The 21,043-nt window shown below is 56.9% G+C and overlaps 2 protein-coding genes across 2 annotated transcripts; both read right to left on the bottom strand.

The window, feature by feature from the left end:
- Positions 1 to 48: 48 nt before the first annotated feature.
- Positions 49 to 4,265, bottom strand: PEAK3 (PEAK family member 3). Its single transcript, XM_077121242.1, has 3 exons — positions 4,184 to 4,265; positions 3,209 to 3,747; positions 49 to 1,818 (listed from the first exon to the last, which is right to left on the bottom strand). Exons 1-3 carry the CDS (start codon positions 4,263 to 4,265, stop codon positions 1,039 to 1,041), a joined length of 1,401 nt encoding a protein of 466 aa, XP_076977357.1. The 3' UTR covers positions 49 to 1,038.
- A 6,125-nt stretch (positions 4,266 to 10,390) lies between these two features.
- On the bottom strand, positions 10,391 to 12,190 carry LINGO3 (leucine rich repeat and Ig domain containing 3). Its single transcript, XM_077119547.1, has one exon. The coding sequence runs from the start codon at positions 12,188 to 12,190 to the stop codon at positions 10,391 to 10,393; it is 1,800 nt and encodes a 599-aa protein (XP_076975662.1).
- Between the last annotated feature and the right edge of the window lie 8,853 nt (positions 12,191 to 21,043).

The following is a 21,043-nucleotide window of genomic DNA, read 5'->3' as shown; positions in this document are numbered from 1 at the left end:
TTCTCAGGGCTCACAGCCTGCTGGACAGGGTGGATAGTAGGTGAACAGATAAAGAGACGAATAAATACTTGCAGGTGGTCTTTGGGGGAAATAAAGCAAGGTGAGGGGCTAGAGAAGGGCCCTGGAGGGGCAATTTTATTGGATTAAAGGAATTCTCTAACGAGGTAGGGTTTGAACAGTCTGGCCAAGAGAACTGCCTGTGCAAAGGCTCAGAGGCTGGAAAGAATTGCACATGTCATGGAGGAAAGCAAGGAGGCCCGGGTGAGTGGAGAGAGTGGGGGAGGGGCAGGACTTGTGAACCCAGGGGAGATCTTGAGACAGGGGAGTTTAGACTTCATGGTGGGCTGTCTGGGCAGAATGTGGCTGGCATGGGGTTTGAGGAACCTGCCCCTGGAGACAGTTCCTAACGAGGGATTGGGTTGGTCTAAACCTGCAGAGTCACTCATTGGCTGTGATCAGCATGAGGAGGTCCTCCAGAGCCAGGTGGGCCTTGGACCCCGGCATTGGAAGAAGGGCTTCCAGAAGCCATTGAAACAGTGATCTTCAGATATCAGAGCTGGAAGGGGGCCCTGGCTTCTTCTGGACGGGGAGGGTTCTCCCCCACCACCACCACCACACACAGACATCGGAAGAGGGGCTAGAGGCCCTGGCATGAGAAGGGCACTGTACACACCCCATCAGGGGGCATAGGGCTCCAAGGAGCACACATGGGGCAACTGGGCCATCAGGCCTGCAAGACTGGTGGCCAAGGGTGTGGCAGGGCCGGGCAGCACACAGAGCAGGTGCTTCCAGTGCCTGGAAGCACCTGCACTCTTAGGGGGGCCTTAGTTCTATGTCTCTGGCCAAGGATGAAGCAGGTATTGGAGGGGAGGCGTCCAGACTCCAGGAGACACTGACCAGACCCCAGCCCTCTTAGCCAGTCTTGGCTGCCAGAAGGCACTGCTCTATGGTGGAGACACTGGAAAGCAGTAATTGCCTCTTGGGCAGGCCCTGAGCCCCGTTGAGTGTTAGGATGGCCGTGTGGGCCCTTGGGTAGGGTTAGTCCCACAGCAGGGCCAGGGCACGGCCCAGGGAGGCCTCGGTGGCCTCGGCCAGGTACTCGCAGGCCAGCCAGTCCTCCAGGCCTGGCGCCTGGCCGCCTGCTGCCCGCTCAGCCAGGTGCAGGACCAGCAGCGCGCGGCGCACCTGCAGCCAGGACCCGAGCGACACCCCGCGGCCGCGCAGCTCAGGCCCGGGCCCCCAAAGCAGCTCCTGCAGTGCGCCCCGCATCCGGGCCGCCGAGGGGCGCGCACGGGGCAGCTGGGCCGCCAGGCGCTCGAGGCCCGCGGCCAAGGGCGTGGCCGGGGGCGTGGCGGGGCCGAGCAGCGCGCGGAGCAGGCGGCCCAGCTGCGGCGCGTGGGGGCCCGGAGGCCCCGGGGGCCGGGGTCGGACGCGGCCAAAGTCGGCGAGCAGCAGGCGCTGGGGCCCGCCGCCCGTGCAGCCCCTAGGCGCCGCCAGCAGTAGGTTCTCCAGCCGCAGCTCTGCCAGGGCTGCTCCCCGCGCCTCCAGGCGCTCCAGAGCTGCGCTTAATTGCAGCAGCAGCAGGGCCGCGGGCCGGGCGAACCCCGCGGGTCGCCGTGCACCGACCTCTGCCAGCCACTGGGCCACGGTGCGCTCGGGCACCTCGGCCGTTAACACCACCGGGCCCCTCCAGGGCGCAGCGGGCAGTGTGCCCTCAGGCAGCAGGCCGCAGAGACCCTGCAGGTTGAAGTGGGGGGCTAGGGAGGCCTGCAGCTCCATGCCCCATGGGTCCGGGGCCTCTGCTTCGGGCTTGGGCACCTGAGGGACAGAGGGGAGCATTAGGACCTAGCCCAGAAGCCCCCCAGAGCTCAGTTTATCCCACCTCCTCTACCTGCCCTGACATTTCTCCTGCTTGCCATTGCACCCTGCTCCCCACTACAGCTTTGGGGAACCTACATCTCCTCCTGAAGGAGGGGGTAAACGGGAAGCCAGATGTTAGTTGCTAAGGAAGATTGGATCTGAAAGGACAGTGGTTAGATTAGGGGGTCACAGTTTCCTGCTTGCCCCCCTGGTCAGTCTCCTCAATTCCCAAAGAGGGGATGTCAGATAGGGTAGCACAGCTGGGCTGTCCAATAGAAATGTCCAGCGGGCCACACATGGGACTTACAATTTTCCAGTGGCCATGTTAAAATCAAAAGGTGAAAAGAAACGGGTGTTAATAATATATTTTATTTCACCCAGTTTATCCAAAATAGTGCCAACATGGAATCAAAATAAAATTTATTAATGAGATGGTTTACTTTATTTATTTATTATTTATTTGTGATACCAACTCTTCAAGAGCTGGTATATATCGGGCATTTAGCACATCTCAATCTAGACTATGGCTGTATTTTTAACGATCCACAGTCATGAATGGTCAGGGGCTGCGTTACTGGACAGCAAAGCTCTAGAAGGTTTGGGACGTATCAGCTCTGGGGATTACATGAGAATCATCTGGTGGTGGTGGGGACATGGCTGAACATGGATGTTTAAAGAATAATTGTCCCAAAATGCCTCTGGCATGGAGCTAGGGTGGAGAACCATCGTTTGATGTTGAGCTGGCAATAACTCATGACAATGCCTATTGTCGAATTGAGGCAGTTGTCCCCAAATTGTTATCCATCTTACAGGTGATGATATTTTAAAGAGGAATAATTTTCTTTTTCTTGGATGTCCACATAGAAGGAGCATCTTATGAAATACATCATAAAGTAGCTGTGTGGATTAAATTTTAGAGATTAAATGGCTCTAAAATCCCTTAGAATAGAGCAAATCACAAAGGCAGTGCTTAATACATGTTTGCACTTATAAAGTGCAGCTGTCAGCCAGCTATCGCTGGTGAACTCTGTGGCCTTCTAACTTGGAGAATTCATCTGGGGAGTGAATTAAAATGCAGATTCCTGGGCCCCTGAGATGTGCTGGGGTGGGGAACTCCCAGGTGATTCCAACATAGGTGACTCCACCTTTTACAAACTTGGTAGCAACTGCTGATTGTCAATGCAAGTGTTAATTGTCAATGCAAATGTTAGCCGCAAATTAAGCAATGAAACCCAGGCTGAACATTCCCGCCCCCCCCCCCCCCCCGCTTATGCCTCAAATGGAAAATGGAGGAAACCCCAGAGAAGGGTCTTACGGGAGGGGGAAGGGGCGCATGGCCTGGGCTCACCTTGGCGGCCAGGATGTGCCAGGCCTCGCCGTCCACGCGCACCACGCGGTAGTAGAGGGCGTCCCCGCCGTCGGTGCACGGCGAGCTGTCCAGGAGGCGGAAGCTGTGGCCCGGGCGGCAGGGCCCGGGGCGACCCCCCATGAAGCGGGCAAGGAGCCGGGTGTGGATGGCACGGACACCCTCCAGGTGCCGGGCGGCGAGCGCCGCGTGCGCGGCCTCGGGACTCCGCAGCTCGCGGAGGAAGTGACCCAGCTCGGGGTCGGGCGTGCTGAAGGTCAGCTCTGCGGAGGGACCGGCGCGGCCGGCTTGGTCGCCGCCGGCCTGGCTCTCGTCCACACTGTGGGACTCCAGCAGAGGCCTCCGAGGCTGCCCTGCCCGTGCGGGGCTGGGAAAGGGGGTCTTGTGGGTGGGCAGGGAGTGGGCGCGGGCCAGGGTCTTCTTGGGTAGGGGCGGGGGCAGGAGATGCGGGTCGCTCGAGAGGGACCCGGGGGTCCGGGGGCGGCAGGCCTTGGAGGGCAGCAGGTGGGCACGGACCTCGCCTGTCCGGGGAGAGATTTGGGGGTTGAGGGCGTCCAAGACGTGGGACCCAGGGCTCCTGACCCCGCCCCTCAGCCTCGATTTCCCCACCTCTAAAAATGAGTGGGGGGCGGGGTGTCATCCCGGATTTACAGATGAGGAGGGGACCAGTCAGGGCCAGAGAGGACTCCTGACCCCACCAGGTGGACCTCATTTTCCTGCGAGGCTCTGGGCACGGGACTGGGCCTCTTTGAACCCCCAGTTTCCTCATTTTTGCCAGCAGGGTAATCCCAGAAACCCTGGGGCCAGGCCCCTCCCCACCCACCTCTTCCCTCCCCGCCCAGGTCCCGCCCTCCACCATCAGCCCCGCCCCCAGGTCCCGCCCCTCACCAGCCCCCCCCATCCCCGCCCCCTCACCAGCCCCGCCCTCCCAGTCTGGCCCCGCCCCCGGCCGCTCACCGAGGTTGCTGTAAGTGGGCTGCCCTGGCCTGGAGGGGTCACCTGGCCCCGGGGTCTCAGCGGGCGGCTCGGGGCTGCTCATGCTACCGAGGGAAGGTCAGAGTGAGCGCCACACCGGGGCAGGAGGGTACAGGTCTGGGCCTGGGAGCCAGGAGCCCGGGAGTGCTGGTGCCCCCCGGGGAGGGTCTGCCCCTCCTCAGGGGGACCCCGACTCTGGCTCCTCTCACCCGGTGCTTCTGCTGAGCGACCCGGGTGGGTGTCTTGCCCTCTCTGGGCCCATTTTCTCCTCCCTGAGATAAGAATGTCACCTGCACATTTGGGAATAGCCAGTCCAGAGGACGGGGGTGGGGGGCAATTGGGGCTGGGAGATGCTACGCAGGGACCCTCTCTGGGACTTCAACTCAGAGCTCAGCCGCCCAAGGCACCGAGAGGTGATATGAGAAGCCAGCCCTCCTCCCCCACTCCGTGTCACCCCAAGCTCCAAAATCTTCTGCCCATTCCCTGCCCCAGTCCCCCCTCCAGGAGGCCCCTACCTTCAGGGCTGGTGTCTGAAGTAGGTCCTGAGTGACTGTGGTGGGGGGAGGTGGGGGGAGGGGACCGTTGGGACCAGCTCACAGTAGCTGCAGCCCCTGGCTTCCCGGGTGTTTCTGATCTAGAACTGGCAGAGAACAGGAAATGTCCAGCAACAGTTAGACCGCAGGCCCGGGGCTGCCGGCAGCACTTCCCCACCTCCCAGGGGGCCCCACACACCCTGCCTGCCATCCAAGGACAGGGTGGACCTGGAATCCATTCTGGGCAGAAGGAAGACTGACCCCAAAGCAATAAACTCCAGGGCTGGTGGCAGGGTGGGGAGCCTCGAAGGGGAGCTGGGAGCCCTGTGAGGCTGGGGAGTGAGATACATTTGACTTTCCCATCTTAGGTGAGGGCGGGGGGCCACAGCAGTGAAATGCAACCAGTGAAATGCAACCCGGGAGGCTCTTTTCTCTGGTGACCCCCTGAGAAGCCCCCAGCACACGGCCCCGCCCCTCCCAGAGCCCTCAGACTGTCAGAATCAGTTCTGTTCCGATTTGCTGTGTGACCTTGGCCAAGTCGCCACCAACCCCTGCCTCTCTGTGCCCCAGTGCAAAAGAAAGTTTCCCACTCACTGGTTCATGAACAGCCGCTTTAGCTGGAGTAAAATAAAAGATTAATCAACTCACTCACTTTCCTCCCCACCCCTTAAATGAATTTTTTTTCTTAAGTTGTGGTAGTGTGTGTATGTGTGTGTTTGTGTGTATGTGTCATACAATTTGCCATTTGAATCCCTCTTTTTTATTTTTATATATTTATTTTGGGGGGTGGGTGCATGGTCTGGGAATCGAAGCCGCTTCTCCTACATGTAAGGCAAATATTCTACCACTGAACCACCCGTGTACCCTTTTTTATTTTTTAAAGCAGTTTCAGGTTTACAGAAAGATTTTGTAGAACGTACAAAGCTCCTATGTACCACCCACACCCAGTTTTCCCTGTTATTAATTTCTTTAAAAAATATTTTTATTTAAGAAAACACTAGAACCACCAAAAAATGGATATCTTAGTGAGCTTAACCGTAGGCAGATTTAAATAAAGCATCCATACGATCATTGTAAAACCTGTGTTTGCACAGTATATTTCATAAACCAATTTACCCCTGTTATTAATCGTTTGCATTCATGTGGCACCTTTGTTACAATTGATGAACCAATATTATTATGATTATATTATTTACTAAAGTCCACACTTTACATTAGGGTTCGCTCCTGCATTGTACAGTTCCGTGGATTTGGGGTTTAATTTTCATTGCGCCGACAGATACAACATCAAATTTCCCATTTGGAGCATCTGTAAGTGTACACCTCGGTGGCGTTAGCCACACTCACAATGTGGTGTCACCATCACCGCCACCCATTACCGAAACGGTTTCATCATCCCAACAGTGACTCTGCACCCGTGAAGTGTTAACTCCACACCCATGCCCCGCCCCCCAGCCCCTGGTAACTTGGAATCTACGTTCTATCTCTAGAAATTTGCCCCATCTATGTGTTTCTTAGTGGAATCATTGCATTTATTAAAAAAAAAAAAAAGACACTCTATGTGGAACTGTCATAAGTGGAAAACTACAAACAGTGAAAATCCAGTGCGCACAGGCTGAAAACCTCCCCATGGGAGGCCCTCGGCCAGGACCCCGGAGTAGGCCCATGAAGGCAAATAGTTTGTGTGAGTTTCCTGCTGGGGGTCCTCATTCTGTTTCTCTTTGGGGAGAGGTCCAGAGAAGGCAGGAAATACCCCGGGACCCCCTTAATTGACCTTGCAAAGGATCCCCGAGCTTGTTCTCCTCGGTCCCCAAGCCACAGCCCATGGGTGGGAACAGTGTCGGTGACCAGGAAGGAAGGGAGGGGACAAGTAAATATATGCGGCTTGGAGAATCATCTGGAAAGGGGCTGACTGAGAGAGAAGGGGGCTGGGGAGTGAGAGGGAAAGGTGGGGGTCGCTTGCAGGGCAGGAGAACTGGGGCCAGCCCACCCAGCACCCCAGCCTCATCTGGGAGGGGAAATTGAAGCGAAGAGGTTCAGGACCCCCCACCTGTCTTTTGGGGGACCCTTTGAGGGGTCCCCTCCTGGGGTTTTCAGCCACCGATCTTCTAGATCCACCCTAGTGGGACCTTGGCTGCTGAATGCCACCCCGCCACAACCCAGGCGGGGAAGTTACTACCCACAGCGCCTGGAAGAGCCTTTGCTGCAGGAGGGAAGGTGGAAATGAGATTTCATGGGGTCCCATCCCCAGAACCCCCCAGGCTTCTTTGAAGTCAGGCATGGAGGCGCCACCTCGTAGCCTCTGATGCTTAATTTACGTCTCTGTTCTGCTTTAGTCTCCCACAGGGCGGGGAGAGAAAGGAGCCTGCTTCCCATGTTCAAAGGGGAAACTGAGGCCCAGAGAGGGTCGTGTTGGTGGCACAAAGGTCCCGAGAGGGGCTGCACTTGGCCGTGGCTTTAGTTGAACCCCTTCCAGAAAGAGTGTAGCCTTCTCCCTCTATACCAGGGGCCAATGAGGTTTGAGCCCTGCCTCCAGCTGGGAGGATCCGCTCTGCCTCAATTTCCCCCACCTGTCATGGGACTCCCCGCCATAAGAGGTGAGACTTTCCCCTGCGCCCCTGCCAGCCCCAAATGAGGAAGTTGCCCTCCCTCCAGGAGGCACAAAGGAGGGAGCTGTGCTCACTTCTCCTTTCTTCCCTGCCTGGGCTCTGCCCCTGGTCTGGGTTTGGGGAGTTTCCCTGACAGCCCAGCTCTGCTTCAGGCACTCCCACCCCCAGGGCTGGGAGACTATGGGAAAATCCCCTCCATACCCCCACTCTCCCTCTGCTCCTCTGTAAAACCGGATTGTAACAGGACCCAGCTCTTGGGCTGATGGTCAGCATGAAGGGAAGTTACTACCCACAGCACCTGGAACAGTGCTGGGAACAGAGTGGGCGCTCCTGACATGTGGCCACTAGCATTTTCCCCACCTGTTAATCTCATTCCACAAACACCCTGGGACTCAGGGTCAGCTCTGGGGCTGGGGGCAGGCAGCTGTCCTGACCCCAGCCTCCCCTTATCCCCCAGCCTTGCCTCCTGCTCCTCCTCGTCCCACAGGAATTAAAGAATCTGACGTTAGTTATCAGATTGATTTCATTTTTTATTGGATTCCAACCATGTACAGCAGGAGGGTGGTAGGAGACTGGGAGAAGAGGGGCTGGGAAATCCAAATTCGCTGACACTCTGTAAACCCTAAAGCTGCTGAGAATGCACCCCCAACCCGTCTTTGATGATGCTAAAGGCACTTTGGATGTCATTTGTGTGTGTCTGTGTTTTATTTGGAGGGGGGGGCGGGGTCCCTTGGGGTTGTCATGGCAACTTAAGACAAGAGGATGTTAAGGGAGAAAAAAAAAAAGAGAGATCTGCCAAAATCAGGGTAGAGTTTAGGGTTGCAGGGTGTCCCTCTCGCCCTTTGTGATATCCTGCCAGGTGTGGGGTCGGGGGCAGGGGTTCCACCCTAGCTGGGAGACCTGGGCACGGGGATCAGATGCTGTGTGAATGTGCCCCGCAGCATGGCACTCGGTCCCGCTGGCCTGTCTATGCTGTGGGGGCAGGGCCAATGGTCCCAGCCACAGCCTGAGTGGCAACAGGCTGGTGTCCCCTTCTGAGGTCAGTTTGAATCTTTTGTTCAAAGCCTCCAGAATTGATCCGGCTTTCTTTCTGGCTCATCTCAGGAGGGCCTTCAGGGATCCAGGATTCAGGAGATGGGCTGGCCTCTGTGCATGAGGCAATGGGCACCCTCAGATCCTTTCACAGATGACAACACCAAGGGTCTGAGTGGACCTGTTACCAGCGAGGTCATCCAACCGGGTGGGAGCGGAACTGGCTTTGAGCCTTCCTACAAAATCCATGAGGACACTGAGGACATACATTTCCTGAGCCCCTTCCCCTGACAATGCCTAATCATTGTCTGACTGAGATGAGGTGGGTGTAGGCACTGGGCTTGGAGAGGCTGGGTCATGGGGGTCCCTGTCTGGTATCTGAATTCTGCAAAATCCCTGCTCCTGCTTGGTTACTGCCAGTGACAAGGAGCTCACCATCTGCAGAGCATTGACCTTGGAAAGTTCTTTAATTTGAGCCACAATCTGCCCATGAAGTCCACTTTTGGCCCTAGCTCATCCGCCCCCTCTGAAATCACAGAGGCTAAGATCCCTCTGTCACTTCCTGCCCAGAACCTGGGTCCAGGCTCCCTGTGGCCTACACCTTTTCCCTGGCTTTGGTCCCCATCGCTGCCCCATGCTAGTGAATGTAACAGAAGCCCTGGAAGCCCCTGCCCTCTCTGGTCCTGTTCCCTGCATGAGCACTGGCCTGGGCACACTAGCCCCCGGGGCTCTGTCCAGGGCCAGCTTCATTAGGTCAGTAGGTGCCCAGGGTTGGAGGTCACTGCAGCTGGCCTGTTTCAGAGGGATAGCCCATGAGAAATCCTCATCAGCCGTCCCAAGAGTGGAAGCAAGTGGCATCTGGAAGGGAGGTAGAGGCCACTAAGGGGGAATGGCTTCTCCCAGCCGGCCAGTGGGGGCCTGGTGTGGGGGAGTCTGGGGGCCGTGGACAAGAGCAAGCAGGAAGGGAGCTGGGGCAGGTGTGTGCTGGGCCCCTCGGGGTGGGCCTGACCTGCTCAGCAAGACCTGAGGCTGGGCCTCAGGGTCCCACCAGGGGATGCTGAGCAGGAGCTGGGAGTAAGCTGAGTGTGTCCTGGGTGCAACTTGTTCATGTCCCGGGTGTGAGCTGTGAGCGACCCGGTGTGAACTGTGCATATCCTAGGTGTGAACTCTGGTTATCCCCGGCATGAATGGTGTGTTTCCAAGTGTGAGCCCTGTGTGCCCTCCAGGGAGAGCCCTGTGTGCTCCTGGTGTGAGCTCTGGGGCACAGTGTGTGTTTCTGGGTGTGAGCTGTGTCCTGGACGTGATCTGTGAGTGATCCGGGTGTGAGTTGTGTCTGGGTGTGAGCTGAGTGTGACCCGGGTGTGAATGGACTGTGCCCTGGGTGTGAGCTGTATGTCCTAGATATGAACTCTGGTTATCCTAGCGTGGAGGGTGTGTGTCTGAGTGTGAGCCGAGAACATCCTCTCGTGAGAGCCCTGCGTGCTCGCGGCATGAGCTAGGTGCGAGGTATGTGTGTTCCACTTATGAACCGTGGGACTCTGTGTGTGTGCATCACACGTGTGGATAAGTGTGTGCTTTGGGTGTGTGGTGTAGGGCTTTCCAGGGAGGGGGGCCGTCAGTGACTCCTGGGTGGGAACCGTCTCCCCCAGGTGTGAGCTGCGGCCGGGGGCAGCAGCTGTGTCCATCCGGGGTGGGAGCTGTGGGGTCCGAGCCCCGGGCCCCGCCCCGGGGTGGCGGAAGGGAGCCCAGCCCTCCCGCCCGGGGCTTGGGAGTCGGCGAGGGCAGGAAGACGCGGGTGGAAACCTTTAGAAAATACGTGAGAAGCTGCCAAAGGGGCGTCTTGAAGGTCACCCGGGCCTGGAGAGGGGCGTGGGGGTGGTGGGTAGGTCTGCCCGGAGCCAGCTGGCAGCCACCCCCACCCACGGAACCCAAGCCCTGCCCGTCTCCCAGCTGGAAGGTGCATAGATGGTCACGCAGACGCGGCGGCAGCCGGGGACTGGGACCCACCCGGACCCTCAGATCATCTTCATGTTGAACTTGCGGGAGCCCCCCTGGCCAGCGGCGGCGGCCGGCCCGTCCACCTTGCGGAAGGAGTACTCCACGGAGAAGTGGTTCTTGTGCTGGCCGCGCCCGCGGCTCCAGACGAAGAGCAGCAGGAAGCAGAAGAGAACCACGCCCAGGAAGGTGATGCAGCCCATGGCGGTGGAGACCAGGATGGTGGTGAGGTCCAGCGGGAAGCGCGCGGCCGCCTGTGTCTCGTTGCGCCCCTCGCCCGGGGTCCGGTTGGTAGCGGGCGCCGGCCGCACGCTCAGCGTGGCGAAGTAGGTGTCGTTGCCGCCGGCGTTGCTGGCCACGCACGTGTAGGTGCCGCTGTCCTGCGGCCGCGCGTCGCGGATCTCCAGCGTGCCCCCTTGCAGCACGCGCGCCCGGCCCTCCGCGTCCCCAGCGGCGGCGGCGGCGGCAGCGGTCACCACGCGGTGCCGGGGTGTCACCCAGGCCACGCTGGGCGCCGGCTCGCCCTCGGCGCGGCACAGGAAGCGGACGTCGTCGCCCGCGGCGGCCGCCACGCGCTGCAGCCTCCGCTCGCGGATCTGGGGCTTGCGGCACACGAAGTACTCGAAGAGCGCCGAGTCCGGCAGGGCGCGCAGGGCGTCGCCGCGGACCTCGGCCGGGGTGGCGCAGGCCGGCGGGCGCCCGTCGAAGTTGAGGGTCTTGCGGCGCTGCACGATCCACAGCAGGCGACAGTCGCAGGCCAGCGGGTTGCCGTCCACCCGCAGCGTCTCCAGCGTGTTGACCGAGTGGAAGGTGCTCTCCTCCAGCGTGGACAGGAGGTTGTTGGAGAGGTTGAGGAGGCGGATCTGCCGCAGGCCCAGGAAGGCCTGGGGCTCCACCACGGCCAGCAGGGCCCCGGCCAGGTGCAGCTCGCGCAGGCGGACCAGGTCGCGGAAGGAGCCCCGCGGCACGGTGCTGATGGGGTTGTGCGACAGGTTGAGGCAGGTGAGGTGCGCCTGGCGCCGGAGGGCGGCGGCCGGCACGGCGCTGATGTTGGTGTGGGTGACCGACAGCGAGCTCAGGTTGAGCCCCTGTAGGCTGCCCGCCGCCACCTCCTCCAGCAGAGGCCAGTTGTCGATCTCCAGGTGCAGCAGGCCCGGAAGCCTGCGGAAGTTCTGGTCCTCCAGGGTGGCGATGGCCAGGTGGCGCAGCCGCAGGGCGCCCAGGCCGCGCAGGTGGCCCAGCGACTCGCCGGACAGCGCCGTGAGGTTGCAGCGCTCCAGGGTGAGCTCCTCCAGGGCCAGCAGCCCCGCGAAGGCCCGGCGGGAGATGAACACCAGGTCGTTGTCGCCCACCTCGAGCCGGCGGAGGCTGCGCAGGTCCTGGAAGGTGTAATCCAGCAGGATCACCAGCCTGTTCTCGCTCAGGTCCAGCAGCGTGAGGTTGTGCAGGCGCGTGAAGACGCCGGGCGGGATGAGCTTGAGCTGGTTGCCGCGCAGCCGCAGGATGCGCAGCCCCGGTAGGTGGCCGAAGGCGCCGGGCTCCACGTGCGCGATGACATTCTCGCTCAGGTCCAGCTCCTCCAGCAGGGGCACAGCGGCCAGGTCGCCCGGGTTCAGGCAGCGGATGCGGTTGCGGCTCAGCTCCAGCCGCCGCGTCTCGGCGGGGATGCCCTCGGGGACCGCGGTCAGCCGGCGGCGGGCGCACGTCACCGCGCGCGGCGGGCCCGAGCACTCGCAGCGGGCCGGGCAGCCCCGCGCGGGCGGCGGGCCCAGCGGCAGCAGCAGGAGGGGCAGTCCCAGGACGTGCAGCCAGAGGGCCATGTTGCCGGGCCGGGGCTTAGGGCCGCGTCACCATCCTCCTGGGTAACCTGAGGGCGCGGGGAGGGAGAGGCAGCGTGAGCTCTGAACTCCCTCCCCCACTGCCACGCCTCCCCCGGTGTGTGTGTGTGTGTGTGTGTGTGTGTGTGTGTGTGTCTCGCCCGTACCCCTAACCCAAGCCCCAGACCCCCGGCGGTGCATCCATCCGGAAAGCAGTTCTCTGCCATCAGACCCAGCCGTTTCGCTCTTGGAGAAATGAAAACACAGGACGGGGACACTTGGACATAAGCGTTGGCAATCACGAGTCAAAGGGGAAACCACCCAAAGTGTCTGTCCCAACCCCCGGAGAATGGAGAAGCACAGCCAGGTCGTCCTACAATGGGATAATGGGCAGCAGGTAAAAAGAAATGAAGTTCTGGTACAGACCAGGTGTGGTGGTGAACCTGGAAAACATGTTCAAGGAAAGAAGCCAGATACAAAAGATCAAATATTGTGGGGTTCCGGTGAAAGAAAATGTCCAGAAGAGGCCGATTCCTTGAGACAAAAGCTACATGTGGTTGCCAGCAGCTGGAGGGAGGGGGGAATGGGGGTGACTGCTAAGGGGGCAGGATCTCTTTTTGGGGTGATGGGAATGTTCTGGAACATTCTATGTGCACAGACTCGGAATTACACTAAAACCCACTGAATTGTACACTTTTAAAGGGCAAATTTTATAGGATGTGAATTTTTCATCTCAATAAAATTGCAATATAAAAAAGCACATATCAAACTAGAGAGAAATCTTACAAATATAATGTAAATTTTTTGTTTTATATGGGCAGGCACCAGGAATTGAACCCAGGTCTTCAGCATGGCAGGCGAGAACTCTGCAACTAAGCCACCGTGGCCCGCCCAATGTAAAAATTTTTTAAACAAGCATTCATTGAGCACCTACTGTATACCAGTTTGTGATTAGTATAGATTCTGCCCTACTGGGACCCTGATGTCCCCCAGACTGACAGGCCTTAAGTAGCTAACATATCTCTCCCTCCTGTCCCACTGTCTGTCCTCCCCCTGTCCATTGACCTACATAGGTCCGACCATCACCTGAAATCTCAGCGGATCTCAAAACCCAAGTAGTAGCCTGTCTCCTCCACCTGGATGGTAAGGCCTCTCTGTGCGCGTGTCAGCTTCACACCTAGAACTATGCCTGTGACATAGAACCTGCCTGATCAACATCAGGCCATGAACTAGGTAGGAATAAGCAAGAAGCCACAGGATGTGGCCTCGTGGGCTTCGAAGGGGAGCAGCACATATGGATGGACAGAAGGTGGTCAGGGTCAAAGGAGGGGGTGCCTCAGCCAGGAGACAAGGGACGGTGTCTCTGGGGAGGTGAACATCTGAGTTGACCCAAAGGATGAGCAGGGAAGGTCTTCGTGGGTGTCCCAGGCAGACAGCTACAGGCAAAGGTACAGCTGGTGCAAAGGCCCTGTGGTAGGCACGAGCAGGTGGCCACAGAGGCTGCAAAAGGGTGAGCGAGGGGTAGGGGGTGCACGGGGTGGGATAATGGGGAGCCCTGGAATTGAGAGGGAAGGAGGCCTTTGAGGGACTGTGCTGGTTTGAAATTGTTGTGTACCCCAGAAAAGCCATGTTCTTTCAACTCTGATCCAATCTTCTTGTGGGCCCAGACTTATTGTTTAGGGTGGAACCTCTTGGTTAGGTTGTTTCTATAGAGATGTGCCACACCTATTTTGTGGGTATGACCTTTTGATTAGTTGGGGATGTGACTCCGCCCATTCAAGGCACGTCTTAATTAGTTTACTGGAGTTTTTAAGAGAGCTGACGCCAAGGGAAAGAGTTCAGAGCCGACACAGACTCAGACATTTGGAGATGCTTGGCGTGCTGACAGAAGCTCAGAGAGGAGGCCACTGGAACCGGGAGCCGAAAGCAATGAGACTTGAGAGCAAAGGGCCAGCAGACATCTCCATGTACCTTCCTATGAGATGCTAAATAAGCCAGAACCCTGAGTTTTGCCCTAGAGAAGCTAAGGACAGACCTCAGGTGCCAGCTGACAGACAAATCCTGGATGCCATTCAGCCTTTCTTTGAAGTCAAAGAATCTTTCCCTGGACGCCTGAATTTGAACATTTTTAAGGCCTTAGAACTGCAAACATGTAAATAAACCCTCTTTATAAAAAACTGTTCCATTTCTGGTATATTGCATTCCCGTAGCATTACCAAACTAAAACAGGGCCCTTCCTGGCTGTTCCCATCTCTCCCAGCAGCTCGCCGACCCCCTTGGCCCCCACCTCTGCTTGGCTGCAGCCCAGAGCCTGGGGGCCAGAGCGGGGGAGAGAGAGGCCAGATGGCAGCTTCTGAGGCTGTATCTGTCTGGCCGCTCACCCTTTGCTGGGCAGCTATTTTTGGCATCTTAGCAGCTGAAGCCCCTTAGACACCTCCAGCTCCCCTTGGCCTGGTTTCTTTGGTGCTAAATGGCTGTGAAGGCAGCTTCTGCCTTCCTGGGCCCCTTTTGAAGAATTAAGGCGATAATGAAACAAGCAACTGTTTGCTCAACGCCAAAGACGGGTTGTAGGTCGTTCAGGGGATTTGTACATGCTAAATTCTTTAAGGAGGAGAGTAGGTGTTCTAGTTTGCTAGCTGCCGGAATGCAACACACCAGAGACGGATTGGCTTTTAATAAAAGGGGATTTATTTTGTTGGTTCTTCAGAGGAAAGGCAGCTAACTTTCCATTGAGGCTCTTTTCTTACGTGGAAGGCACAGGATGGTCTCTGCTGGTCTTCTCTCCAGGCCCCTGGGTTCCAACAACTTTCCCCGGGGTGATTTCTTTCTCCACCTCCAAGGGCCCGGGCTGAGCTGCAAGTGCTGAGATGAGGAATGCCAAGCTGCTAGACTGTGCTACATTGCGTTCTCTCATTTAAGCACAAGCCAATTAAGTTAAACGTCACTCATTGCAGCAGACACGCCTCCTAGCCGACTGCGGATGTAATTAGCAACAGATGAGATTCACCTACCATTGGCTCATGTCCACAGCAACAGAACTAGGTGCTTTCACCTGGCCAAGTTGACAACTGAATCTAACTACCACAGTAGGGTTACGGGGAGCAGAGGGCTGAAGGCTACTTCCCTGGGCCAGGGGAATTTGAATGACTTCTCTGTTGGATCATTAGTCTCTGCCCTGAGTCCACCAGCAGCCCCTCTCCCCACAAGTGGGGTAACTGGGGCAGTGGCGAGTCCCCACCCCTGCTTTGATCAGCACCCACTCCCGAGCCTCAGTTTCCCTGCCTGTCAATGGGGTTGGCAGGGTCCTCTGAGCATTAAGATGCTGGCTGCGCTGGGTCAGCAGGTCACCAGATGGTGGCTGCCAGAAAGGTCTGAGACAAGAGACGGCACTTGCTTCTGGAAAGGGGGCTGGAGAGGGGGCTGGAGAGGCGGCTGCGGCTGGACCAGTTTTTCATCCTTCTTCCCTGTGCTCAGGGCCGGCTGCGGCCCAGAAAACCGATGGAAGCTTTGTTGGTTTGTTTGATCTGCTGGTTGTGTCCAGAGCCCAGGTCCGTGCTATGGACAGTTCTCATCAAGTAAGGGGAGATCCAGGCCACTGTGTGAGCTCAAATCTCTGGCTCATCCGGAGTTCAGTTCCCCTTGTCTGTAAATGGGGTGAAATGAGCCACTACCCCAAGGTTGGGGGGTTCAAGGTGTGTAAGGAGCTTATTGCAAAAAGTAAGCACTTAATAAATAAGAAAGTCATTAATAAAACCCTATCATGGTCTCTGGTAAACTTTCAGTGGCACCACATGCCCTCAGACCACAACTTGTCATGTGGATGCTCAGCCATCCTCCCCCTGCGTTTTTTCAGATGAGCCTGTTGAGGCTCAGAGAGGCAAGTGACCTGGCAAAGGTCACACAGCACTGCAGCTGGGGAATGCAGGTCTCTAGACTCCCACAGGTTGGGGGTTCACCAAGAAGGAGAGGGTGCTCCTGGTGGCAGTTCCTCAGACCTGCTGTGGTAGTTGGATTCAGTTGTCAACTTGCCCAGGTGAAGGCACCTAGTTCTGTTGCTGTGGACATGAGCCAATGGTACGTGAACCTCATCTGTTGCTGATTACATCTACAGTCGGCTAGGAGGCATGCCTGCTGCAGTGAATGATGTTTGATTTAATTGGCTGGTGCTTAAATGAGAGAGCGCAACGTAGCACAGCCCAAGCAGCTCGGCATTCCTCATCTCAGCACTCGCAGCTCAGCCCAGGCCTTTGGAGGTGCAGAAAGTTGTCGGAACCCAGAGGCTCGGAGAGAAGGCCATCCTGTGCCTTCCCACGTAAGAAAGAACCTCAGTGGAAAGTTAGCTGCCTTTCTTCTAAAGAACAAAATAAATCCCCTTTTATTAAAAGCCAATCTGTCTCTGGTGTGTTGCATTCCAGCAGCTAGCAAACTAGAACACCTGCATTTGCACCCCGCCATGCCATGAGCACGTGTGTGTGACTCTGAAGAGATCCCTTCTCATCTTTGGGCTTTGCTTCGGTCTTCTCATCTGCAAAATGGGTGATAAGGAAGCTATTTGGGATTATTGTGGGGGAGGGTGTGTCTTTGAGAAAAACTCATGCATGGGCAAGGAGTGGCCCAAACAAAGAGGTTTACTGCAGTGCTGTTGGAAACAGCAAGAAAATTGGACTAACTTAAGTGTCCATCAATAGGGGATTGGTTGAATAAATTGAAGCCCATGTCTATAGGGAGATTTATATGTACTGACGGGAAAGATGGAAGCCCATATCTATAGGGAGATTTATATGTACTGACAGGGAAAGATGGCTAAGGTGTAGTGATATGGTGAAAAAAGAAAAAGAGGAACTAACCTCAGTGTCCACCAATAGGGGATCTGCCAAATACGCAGCCAGACACAGGGAGATTTGCATGTGCCGATAGAGAAAGATGGCTGCTGGCTATATGGGGGGAAAAAATCAAGGGCTAAACAATTACAGACAGCTTAATTGTCATGGCAAAATTAAATTGAAGAATCAAACCGAATTCTAGATTTGGGGGGTTGCACTGGGTTTAATAGTGCCACCCACAAATTCACATCCCCCTGGACACTCAGAATGTGATGGGACTTTATTTGGAAATAGGGTGTTGACAGAAGTGATTAGTTAAGATGAGGACACACTGGAGTAGGGTAAATCCAATGTGACTGGGGTCTTTGTGAGAAGCGGAAGTTGGGCCCAGAGCCCCATACATAGAAGGCAGCGGCAGAGAGACTGGAGGGACACGGCCCCAAGCCAAGGGTCCCGAGGGACAGCCGGCAAACACCAGGAGCGTGCAGAGGCCAGGAAGGACCCTTCCCTGCAGGTTCCAGAGGGAGCTGATTTTGGGCATCTGGCCTCCAGAACTGGGAGAGGATAATTTCCTGTTGTTCTAGGCTGCTCAGCTTGGGGTACTTTGTTATGGCTGTCCCGGAGCATTTGCCCACCCCACAAAAAGTCTGAGAATGCACGCACTGCGTGGCAGAGCCTCGGGAGTGGCAGGAAGAAAAGTGCTGCAACCAAGAACCTGGTCACGCCACGAAGATGCCCAGAAGCTCCCGGTGCCTGGGTGGGGTCGACAGCCTGCTGTCCTGTCCTCAGCTGGGGGGCACAGTGGGGGGCTGAGGGAGGGAGTAACCGGGGGTGAAGGACACCCACTGGTTAGAACTTTCTGGGGTCCTGGCTGGGGCATCACAGGTGCTGCAACCCTCGTCTCCCCATTCCCATGGGGCAAATCCCTCCAGAGGCTGTTTTCCTAGGTCATTCTCTCTCCGGGCGCTGTGGGCCCCGAGGGGGAGGGGGGATGTGGGCAGTGGCTGCGCGTCTGGAGGAGGGGACACTTTCGGCCTCTACTGAAGATTGAATCCTGTTCCCCCAAGAAAAGACATGTTCCAGGCTTCATCCGTGTTTCTGTGGGTGGAAAGCCATTTGCAAAGGGGAACTTTTGAAGATGTTTGCAAAGGTGTGGCCAGACTGAACCAGGGTGGGTCCTAATCCGAGAGGCCTTATAGAGAGCAAATGAGGACACAGCCAGAAGCCAGAAGCAGGAGAACGAGGTGAGGGAGGACTGCTGCGAAGCCAGCACCCTCCCGCGGCCCACTTTGGAGAATGCACGGCCTGCTGACACCTTGGTTTGGACCCTCTAGCCTCCAGAACCATGAAACAATAAATGCCTGTTGCTCAAGGCAACCCATCTCCTGTGTAATAGCGGCCCCAGGAGACTAAGGAAATGCCAAACAGATTCCGTATGGGGGCAGAGCTGCCTGGCTCATCCTTTCTGCTGGAGGGGATTTCACACCCTTAGAATAAAAGCCCACGTCAGGCCCTGCAATACCCTCCCCTCCTCCCCCTTGCTCCTTCTGCTCCAGCCACATGGGCCTCCTTGCAGGTCCTCCAGCCTGCTAGGCCCTGCCCTGCCTCAGGACCTTTGCACAGGCCATACCTTCCATCTGCTCCCCAGAGACCAGCATCACTCTCTCTCCTTCACTTTATTTTGGTTACACCCTCAATGTCACTTCCCGGTATTGCTGTCTCCCAGCCCCAGGCCTGGACTCTGTTCCCTGAAGTGCCAATCTAAGCCCTTGTTTCACGCTGGTGTCTCTTCCTGGGCTGTGAATTCGATGGTGGTGATGATGAAGATGATGATGGCTGAGGACGGCACTTGGGTTGCCCCACGGGGGGTCCTGCTGTCACCCCCACTTTACAGGCGAGAGTGCTAAGAGGCAAAGCAACATAAGTCACCCTGCTTGGGTAGACACAGGCGTCCGAGGTGGCACCGGGGACTAACCAATTGGCTCGTGGTAGCCACATTCATTGACATACAATGAATGGAATACGATGGTAAGAAGGAACGGCAAGTAGTTCCACACAATGCCATGGACAGACCTCAGAGATGCTGTGTTGGGCAAAAGGCACCAGATAATGAAGGAAACATATCATATGACCCCACTGATAAGAAATGTCCAGAATGGGCAAATTCATTGAGACAGGAAGTGGATTCGTGGCTGGCTCTCTAGGGCTTGGGGGGAGGAGGGGATGGGGATGACAGCTAATAGACACGGGCTGTGAAAGTTGCAAGACCAGGCAGAGGCCGTGACTGCACGGCACTGCAGTTGCCCCCGATGCCACGGAATTGTCCACTCTGAAATGGTCACGTGTGGTATGTGAATTTCAGTGCAATCGTTGGGGCCTTCCTGAAGGCGACGGAGGCAGGCAGAGGTGAAGGGACAAATGCATCCTCGCCTGTGCCAGGTGCAGGAAATCGAAGCCAGGGGATGGACGATGGGGTTCAGGAATTTTCTAATGTCCTGGGAAAGTGACATTCGTGCAAAAGGCCTCAGGTGGGTGAGAAGGGAGCCGTGGAGATGGCAGCGAGCAGGGCACATGCGGGGACGGCTGGAGAAGAGAGCGGTGGACACTGAGGCTGGAGAGATAGAGATGGACATTTTTGAAAAATGTGGGCCCCCGGGGACTGCCCTCCTGGTGGTCCCATCCCCTCACTGCTTCCTTGAAGAACCACAGAGGGTAGGAGGTGGGGATACTGCTGGCTCGGGTATGGGCTCCCCATGACCCAATTGCACCCCAGGTCTCGACTCCACCTTCTTGCCCCCCACAGAGCTGGGCATGGCAGATACAGGCCCTGCTTTTGGGGGGCACATTCCCCTGCCCCATTTAAAGTACGCAGTTCGATACGTTTTTACTATATTCACAGATAAGCGCAACTGTCAGCCCAAAGAAACAGGGTGGAAATGCATCAGCCACGGATGGTGGCACCCCATGGCAAATGTGAAGGCCAATGGACTGTGTCCTTGAAGACAGCTACAATGGGGAATTTTACGTTGCATGTATGTTACCAGAATAAAAAATTTAAAAGAAACCCTGCCTTCATTAGCAGGTGCTCCCTAAGAGTGTTCCAGGCGGAGGAGCCCGCCAGGGCACAGTCCCTGAGCTGGGCACAAGCTTGGATTTTGAGAAGCAGAGGGGCCGAGGGCGGGGGCATGTCTGTACTTGGGGTGGGTGGTGTGGGTGGGAGATGGGGTGGGCCAAAGGGAAAATCACCCAGGACGTCGAACCCACGGTGAGGTGGTCAGCCTTGATTCTAAGGGCAATGGAGAGCCATGGCAGGCTTTAGAGCAAGTGCATGATGGGATCTGAGTTGCGGTTTGAAAAGATGTCTCTGGCTGAGTGTGGGCAGATTCCTGCACCGTAAGCCACGGGATCTGAGAAGTCTCCCCCTGCCCCCTCCAGGACTGTCTTATCTCTCTCTCCTACCCCTCACCACCAACACACACAGGGCTGGGCAGCCGAGAGGGCTCAAAAATATCCAATAAAGGAAGCACAGAATCAGAGAGGAGGCTGAAGGGAACTCCAGGCCCATCCACCTCTCTCTCTCTCTCTCTCTCTCTCTCTCTCTCACCCACTCCGGTGCCAGGACTACCAGGTCCCTTTCTGAGCCTGACCACCTTGGGCAGAGGCTCTAACGCCCTGAGCCTCAGTTTCCCCATTCCAAAAAGGACCGAGCGGGACTAACGGCCGCCTTAGCTCATGACAAGTGGGACGAGAAGGTACTTGGCAAACCGGGATCCAGGCCTGGGTGCCGGCTGGGGCCAGGAGTCCCAAGCCCTACACCCTGTCCCGGATAAAGCCTTAGCCTCATTCGTTCATCTGTTCCTTCCACGAGCATTTTTGGTGACACCTGCTCTGCGCCAGGCACTGTTCTAGATCTCTAGGAAATCAGCCATGAGCAAAACAGATAAAGCCCCTGCCAGTCTGTCTCTGGATGGCAGACAAAATAAGTAAGTGCAAGAAGAGCGACACGTGGAGGGAAATGCTATGGGGAAAATAA

Source organism: Tamandua tetradactyla, chromosome 11, assembly GCF_023851605.1.
Source record: "Tamandua tetradactyla isolate mTamTet1 chromosome 11, mTamTet1.pri, whole genome shotgun sequence".
NCBI classification, from domain to species: Eukaryota; Metazoa; Chordata; class Mammalia; order Pilosa; family Myrmecophagidae; genus Tamandua; species Tamandua tetradactyla.
Note: the sequence above shows the minus strand (reverse complement) of the source record. Positions and strands in the feature narration are given on the sequence as shown.